At 41.0% G+C, this 8,569-nt stretch overlaps 1 protein-coding gene across 1 annotated transcript; it reads right to left on the reverse strand.

The window, feature by feature from the left end:
• Positions 1-658: 658 nt before the first annotated feature.
• LOC146712618 (myelin-oligodendrocyte glycoprotein-like) lies at positions 659-8,203 on the reverse strand. Its single transcript, XM_085452258.1, has 6 exons — positions 8,068-8,203; positions 7,164-7,231; positions 6,894-7,092; positions 2,675-3,007; positions 2,282-2,578; positions 659-1,917 (listed from the first exon to the last, which is right to left on the reverse strand). The coding sequence occupies exons 1-5, from the start codon at positions 8,102-8,104 to the stop codon at positions 2,505-2,507; spliced, it is 711 nt and encodes a 236-aa protein (XP_085308384.1). The 5' UTR covers positions 8,105-8,203; the 3' UTR covers positions 659-1,917; positions 2,282-2,504.
• Between the last annotated feature and the right edge of the window lie 366 nt (positions 8,204-8,569).

The raw sequence follows: 8,569 nt of genomic DNA on the forward strand, positions 1-8,569 counted from the left end.
ATTTACATTATTTGTACGGTATGAATGATTTTCTTTGGTACCTGGTCAAACTTAAGCTCTCCTTAGTATGGCTGGCTCCGTTTCTCCAACAGCGCACTCACTGCTGGCAGCAGCTGCCCCGCCCCCTCGCTCAGTCGCTTAGTGCCTGAACTCGGATCATACCAATATCAGGGGGGATTCACGCACAGTCGTAAATTCCCACAGTGTGCACTATGTGCTTCGAATATTGTGTGTACTTTTTGTTTTATACAGTTGTCAGCCAGGCATCTAACTATGAAAAATTACACTCCAAAATACCCCGGGCTTCTGACAAAACAACCCGGGCTTAAGCCCAGTAAGCCACCCCCACGCTCCGCCCCTGCTTTCAACAGCTGCTGAAAGTAAGGGGACCTAACTGCTATCGGATATTTATATAGAGATTACCCTTCAAGGACCTGCAGTTCAAAAAAGTGCCCCTCCGACAGCCAAACCCATCTGTTCTCTGATTGGATTGTTTAATTTGTGATTGACATGACATTGACCAATCAGCTTAAAGGAAGAAAAATAGGGTCAAAATTCATACATCTTGCAGGGGTTTTTTTGGGCTAAGTCCACACACAAATCTTTTTTACACATACAAATCTTTTTTACAAGTACAAAATATTTATGACCACATTTTGAGCCCATATGACAGCCCAGTTTGTTTTGCAGATTCTGTACAGCAGCTTTAATATAGGGAGAACACAACTTCCAGATTGTATGAGTCAAATTAGTTGTGGTTCTTTTTCTTTGCCAGTTTAACTTGTTTTGTTTTGCCTGTTAGTATTCCCTGTCTGTTTTCTTACCCAACACGTTCTCACTCCCAACTCGTCAAACGTGTGACGCATGGTCAGACTCCCTCTGCTTCATTTATAGACACGCAGGGTACCCCCCTCGCGTCGAGAATTGACGTGCAGGGTCCTCTCATTGAATACTATAGAGCTCCCTAAACGTTGTTTATTGACGACAAGAGATTGCCGCGGAAGAGCCTGTTGTCCGTATATTTATATATTTCCAAAATCACATTGTAGTGACGTATACAGAACACAATAAATTATACAATGTAAGCAACTACCTGAGAAACAGCAGATACAGCAGATAAATTAATTATAGGCTATTACCTTTGTATCGTTTATTGCATTTATGGAGGGAGTGATGTATGCTGGGTAATGGCACAGCTAGCTACTGGGTGACTTTATTCACCCGCTTCGGCTGTTATCAGTCCATACAATGGGCGTTATTAGCACAAATCAGTCCCATAGATATGGGCCATCTCCTGTTAGATTGTTCAGAAGGTTGTTCTCATCCATCCAGATGGAGGATCACTAACAGGAGCGTGATTTCTCATTATGGATGATTTGATTATAAATCAATTAATGGTTCATCCTGTGAGATAACACTTTCCGTTTCTATTTTCCATCACTGATAGTGGTGCCCCAGTATTTTTCTTCTTCAGTGCAGGGTCATAGTTGAGTCTATCCCAGCTGTCGTTAGGCTAAAGCATGCAGCCTGTATAAGATAGTGTAGGTCTAACACAGAGAGAACACAGTGTGTGAACCAATAAAATCCTCTCCGACCTTTGACTCTCAGATTGCTCACTGCTTTCTTAAACACGATGTTTCCCTCTTGGCTGTAGACGGTGCAGGTGTAGACTTGTGTGTCTCTCTCTGTGGGGTGTTTCAGGGTCAGACTGAGGTCTCCAGATTTCAGCAGGTCTTTATTCATCTCTGTTCGGCCTCTGTAATCCTGATCCTGTCTATCTGGCTGATCACAGCCATCCTGATACACGTGGACCTTCCTGTTAGCGTCTCTCCACTTCAGCATCATGAGGTAAATCAAGTGTGGTTTTACAGGACAGCTGTACAAAGTCCTTTCCTGCATCCACCTCCTTCTGGGGGACTGAGAAGACAGTGAAGCACGTGTAAGTGATACAGACAGCAACATCAACACTGATGGTAACATTACCTCCAATTCCACTCCTTGTTTCATCGACTCAGACTTGTGATATTTCCACGTGTGTTTATGTGGAATATCAGAAAGTTTTCATAAAAAAACATGCATGTAGTGATTGTGACTGAGACGTGAGCGCTAACAGCGTACACATATATGTGGGACTGACTGAGCTTTAGCAGTATGCTAGCCACATGCTAAACAAACATTATGAGAAACTCATGAAAGCCTCATGGATGATGTGGACACTCACAGTTCATCTCTGAGCTTTTACAGTGACCTCTGACCTCTGCCCTGTATCTACAGCACTCACCTCCACTGACAAAGAGCAGCACTTGTTTCTTCATCAGGATCTTTCCCTCCCTGCTGTGGACGGTGCAGGTGTACACACACACTGTTTAGTAAAGTCATGTTGTGGAGCTGTTTCACTGATCAATGACTGAGTCTGAAGGAGGTTTTCTGACTTCTGGAACAAACCTGGAAGTTTCTCTTCAGCTCTCTGTATCAGCTGTTTGTAACTCTGGGGGTCTTTTATTTCATAAAAGATCTCCAGAAACCCCAAGAACAACCAGGATAATTGGGAGAGCTATGGCCCAAGATGGGAATGGCTCTGTGTAGAAAACAATAATAGACCATAATATTAAAACATCATAATAATATTATGACAACATCTACAGCACCACTGACCTTTATCTACATCTCTGACCTTTGACCTGCAGCTCTACTTTCTGTCTCAGGATGTCTTTGTCCCTGTAGATGGTGCAGATGTATCCTCCACTGTCTCTCTTTGTGGGTTTTTTCAGGGTCAGACTGAGGTCTCCAGTTCTCAGCAGGTCTTCATTCACTGTTGTTCGGTCTCTGTAAAGGCCGTCCTGGTCATTAAGTTGGTCGCCTTCGTTTGCATACACATGAACCATCATGAGTTCTGGGTCAGAGCGAGTCCACTCCACTGTGCTGTCCTCAGGTAGGTAAGATTTTGTTTTGCAGGGCAGGATGACGGACTCTAAGCCTTCAGTCACCTTCATCTCCACCTGCTGGTCTGAGAGGACAATAAATCACAATATGAAATAGTCATCTGGGATATGAGCATTAGTGTTGCTAATCTATGTCTCTGTGGTAATACATCATCATTTGGCCTCTTTTTTCCCATTGAAAGCTAAACTGGATCTTTAACGTTAACAATTTAATCATCGTTTGATCATTTCCAGCATTAAAAAAGCCTTGATGCCATGGAAACATTGTTTAATGCACACAAAATCTTTATATTAGACACTTATAAAAGTTTTTATAATTTAAATGTAATGTATTTTAAACTATGTTTTCTTTTTTTGCTGTTTGTTTATTTTTTGACTGATCAGAAATCTCATTTTGAATTTGATGACAGCAGGATATCGCAAAAAAACGTTGGAATAAGGGAACAAAAGCCTGTAAAAGAAATTGTTACTGAAAAGAAAAAGTCCACAGAGCAAAGGGGATGTACATACAAAGCACTAAATTGATCTAGCCCATCTAGTGGTCTATATGTAAGTACAGTGGAACCTCGACTTACGAAATAAATTCGTTCCAGAGCGTCTTTCGTAAGTCAAAATTTTCGTTAAGTCGGAGCACCTTTTTCCATCGCCTTTTGAGTGAGGCGATGCTGGCTGAAGACAAAGTTCTTGGTGGAGGAGGACCTTGCTCATATTTGTCAATAATTTCTCTCTTTGTTTCCATCGAGAGCACCTTACGCTTCTTCTTTTCACTCGAATCACTTGCAGAAAGTTTTTTCGGCCCCATTATGAATGAACGGTAGGCTAATTGCATATGAGAAGCACACGAAATAGCGCACTGCAACAACGATACGTCTTTCATATGGAACAGCAAAACGCAAGTACAAAAGCCAAGGGGTTATCACATGATTCGGAAGGCATTGTGGGAATTCTGGTCTCTGCCAGCGGATTTCGTTATGCGGGCATTTTGCCGTACCATGGGCAGAAATACTGCCGTTAAGAGCCTTCGTAACTTGAATTCTTCGTTAAATGGGGTCTTCGTAAGGCGGGGCTCCACTGGATGAGAATTTTATATCTAATTATAAAATCAACTGTAAAGCAGATAAATAAAAAGCGCTTCAAGGTTGCTTACTACAATGCATTGGGAGCCTGGCTGCAGCATTTTGTATCACTTAGACATATAAATAAAGCTTTTTTTCTAAGCTTGTAAACTAGACATTACAGTAATCCACCACAATGACACAAATGCATGAATACTTTTATGCATTTACGTACAGGAGACTATAACAATTTAGAAATGTTCTTTTAAAGGAACGTCAAAGAGATTTTACATATAAGTCAAGAATCAAATACAGAAAGATTACAAACACTGGACAGAAATCCTTTGACTGATTCTTAAAGGCATTTATGGAGAAGCTGTAGTCATAGTCTGAGTCTTGTGTGAATATAAAAAAAAAGTTTATTAGTAGAGAGCAGTTATCAGGGACACAGAGTGGACTGTGGAGGATAGTCTATCCAGCTGTCGAGGCTTAAAAGACAGACACAGTTGGGTGTCATCAGCATAGAATTGATATCATTTAATGACATCAGCTAAATAAAGGATATCAAATTAAAATAATGGACCCAGAATTGAGCCTTGCACTACCCCACAGATTAGAGCAGCAGTGTCAGAGGAGGGTTTGCTTACCCTGAGACAAAAAGTCTTTCTAGACGAGTAGGAGGAACCTTCCTCCTACTGTGCTGAACCAGAGATACCAGCCAGCATCTTAAGCATTAAATAAAATATTATAGTCAACGGAATCAAAGGGACTTCCACCCACCAAGGAAGCTAACATTGCTGATGACAGCAGGACATCCTCAAGCAGACCCAGTGTAACCGTAACCTGCTCTTTGGAAGCATCCCACATTCCAGACAAGTTTTAACAAAAGCTGGTTAAATACAGTGTACCAAAGAACTCAGCACTTTACTTTGCTTGTTAGCTTGTCTTTACTAAATGAATTCTTGAGTTTCACTGGGAGCCAGTATTTACTAGAAAAGGCTTCAGCAAGTGGTGAAAAACCTCAACATTTCTGAAGAGTGTTACACAGTTTTGACAACTAAATACGGTCATCAGAAAATATAAAATATTATGTATTTATGTATCCTCGGGGGGGTGGCTGTGGCTCAGGTGGTAGAGCAGATCAGCTACTGATCGGAAGGTTGGTGGTTTGATCCTTGGCTTCCCCAGTCTGCATCCCAAACATCCTTGGGCAAGATACTAACCCAGAGTTGCCCTCCGATGCATTCATCGGAATATGAATGTGTGTGAATGTAGTTTAGTTTGCACTTGAGTTTAGAAGTGCTTGTATGAGTGGGTTTGAATGGGTGAATGAGGCATGTTGTATAGAGCGCTTTGAGTACTCCGGGAGAGTAGAAAAGCGTTATATAAAAATCAGTCCATTCTGCTGTTGTGGCTAGGGATGGGTGTCGATTTCTATAATCGTTTAGATTCTGATTCATAAGGTCTCGATCAGTTCAATTTTGACTTAGACAGTGAGAAATCTTATAATTCTGATCATTTATCAGTACATTTCCATATTTTTATATCTATATCTATATATATCTATATATATAGATATATAGATATAAAAAAAGCTGACACTTGTGAGACTTCATCAGAGGTGTGAGCATCACAGCAGATGCCTTTTTGTCAAAGTAAGTGAAAATAAAACACAGAAAAACCTTTTTCTAGCCTAGCTTTTTATATTACCTTATAATATTTTGCAGTAGAACAAAAATGAAAGAAAACCATGAATCAACATATTAAGTGACTGACAGAGAGCCATCCAGGAAGTGTGATTCTATTGTGGTGGAAGTAAAACGGCAAAAGTAAGAGGGAATTAAAGACGATGTTTATCAAATGTGAAGCTTAGTTTTGATCTACTTTTGCTGCTGGTTCAGTAAATTTTGGTCAGAGAGTGACAAAACCTGCAGCTTCAGAATCAGTGAGATCTCGCCTTTTAGTCCTGATGGCGTGTCTGTGTATGTGCCGTCGAGTGAAATGGTCTGTGCTTTGTGTTTAGGTGTTTGTGTGGAATCAATGTACCTGCTGTCATTTGGTGTTTTAGCTGTTTGGTGGTTGTTAAAATAGTTTTGTGAGCTTTAACCTGAGATTCAGGTGTTCCTGGCAAAATACATTTATATTTAAAAATCAATTCAGGATTTAATGAATCAATATCGCTTTATTCAAGCTAAAATCGTACCTTAGTTGTGGCTTCCATGGAGCTTAGATCTAAAATGTTGGTCTTTGTTTATAACAGAATTGCCAAAACACTCTTTGTTAGGCCTGCGCTCACAGGCCTCACTGATTCAGAGACTTATCCCCATGAACGAAGCAAGACAACCAGAGATTGATGGGTTTTAACTTGCAAGGGAAGCCGGTCGGATCAGTTGTCTGGGATCTCACCTGATCCCACACAACGCCAAAGAACCAGCGTCCCCTTGCAGCCTTTATTCAGTCAACACACAACCCCATTGTAAAACCCATATGGTGTGTCATAAAGGTTAAAGGGACTGTGTGTCCGAGTCATCTCACCCCTCCTGTATACGGTTTAACCCCTTTAACGGTCTCTCATATACCAGTGCAGGTGAGCCTATAAATGGCAGGAAGTAAACATTCCTTATCAAATAAGGAAACCACAATCTTATATGGAATGTGCCTGCAGTTAAACACTAATAGCTAAACCTCCTCCACCATCGTACATGTATGGTAGAAACAGAAAAATATCTAAACATGCAGTTTAAGAAAACTGCATGTCATTGTTGTGTTTAAGACAAATTTAAACACAACAATGGCAACTTTTAACCAAATCAATCTAACCTGTTTAACGTCTGATCTGTCCACAGTACTGACTCCTGAGCTGTATAAAGAGCAGGTGTTGGCATTTCTTGCTGACCTTTGACCTGTAGCTGTATAACTGTCAGTGTCAGCTCTTCTCTTCCAAAACTGATGGAGCAGGTGTAGTTGCCGCTGTCGGTCAGTTGTGGTTTTCTCAGAGTGAGGCTGAAGTCTAAAGTGTGCAGAGCATCACGCCTCATCGATGTGCGCCTGCTGTAACGCTGGTTTTGTCCTCTAAGGTCATCTCTTCCTTCTCGCTGTAGGTGGACAGAGTTGGGATCAAGATCATTGCGAGTCCACATCATTGTGGGGTCCTCGGGTGTAATACCTGAGTACTGACAGGGCAGCAGGACAGATCATTCACCTCCACCACCACAGCCAGGGCATGCTGGGAAACTGAAGACACATAAACAGACATAGAAATTAACTGCATGCTGTCTCAGATACCTCAGGTGAGAAATTAATTTAAGAAACCCAAGACATGTGTTTGAATATTGAAACGTTGACTCTTGACAACACAATAGTAAGCTGGTTTGACACAGATGTTGTAGATACATTTATTGTACATACAAGTGTTTCCTTCACCACTTAATGTGACTGTGAATATGTTGGAGCGCCATCTTGTGACAAGTTTAATAACTGCTGTTCCAGTAAAGCAACATTACAAAAATTATTCTGATGCAGGTCCTTAATGTGACAGCAGTGGAACAGCTGTCAGTTCAGCCTTTATCTTCATCTTTTATACTGTGATGTTTTCCTGTTACTGTTACACACAACACTGTACCTTCTTGTACATCACAGTCAATATGAATAAACTGCAGGCTGCTCAGCCACTCCGCCTGAGGATAACCACCGTAGTAGAATCAGTTTAAACAAGTCTCCACCATGTATACACACACACACACAGTGAGTAGTTGGCACTCCTGCAGAGGTATGTCAGAAATGTTCATCCTTGGCTCTCAGTACCTACAGACTTGTACGGTGACTGCGATGAACGCCTGTTTGTAAGACGAGGACTGAACCACCGTACAAACAAAGGGATTTAGTGTAAAACTATTTTAGGATGTTGTTCAGCGTCTCAATGATGGAAAAGCACAACCTTTGACTACAGTCTTTCATATTTTTACAAACAAAGCTTCTTTCCTCACTATTCGAGTTACTTGTTTGTAATACAGCTCCATAAGTTTTACACACAATCGGCATTTAAACAGTATTTAAAGTGTGTATCTTACTGTTGATGAGGAGCAGCAACACCAGCAGCATCTTCATCCCCCTGTAAACAAAAATCCAACTGGCAGAATTAACCGACACGGATGGATCAGAATCAGTGAGACATTTATCTCCAAATACTGGCACATAAATGCGAGTTTGCTTTTGGTTTCTTCAAGACTCTGTTCCAGAAAACAGGTTCAACAGCATCTGAGTCCAAGTTTTACCTTCAAATCTGTCATAAAACAACAGGCCTTAGTGCACAGCAATGAGGAAATAAAAAGCAGTCTCTCTGAAAACAATAACACTCAAATATGAATGTGTGTGGCACTGCATCATTATATGTGTATATATATATATATATCTCAAGGAAATATGTGAAGTTTAACGGTATGTGAAATCTATCTGGACATGGAAACCGGTGTTAATGTCATGGTGTAGGTAGGAATCAGACCCAAATGCAGAACTCTTCCAAGAGAAAACTGTCACGGCAGGGCTGGGCCGATTTGTTTTGTAACTGGACCC

This window comes from Copadichromis virginalis, linkage group LG3 (genome assembly GCF_057382275.1).
Source record: "Copadichromis virginalis isolate Kocher_CV1m ecotype Utaka linkage group LG3, C_Virginalis_male_GT1.1, whole genome shotgun sequence".
In the NCBI taxonomy this organism is placed as follows: domain Eukaryota; kingdom Metazoa; phylum Chordata; class Actinopteri; order Cichliformes; family Cichlidae; genus Copadichromis; species Copadichromis virginalis.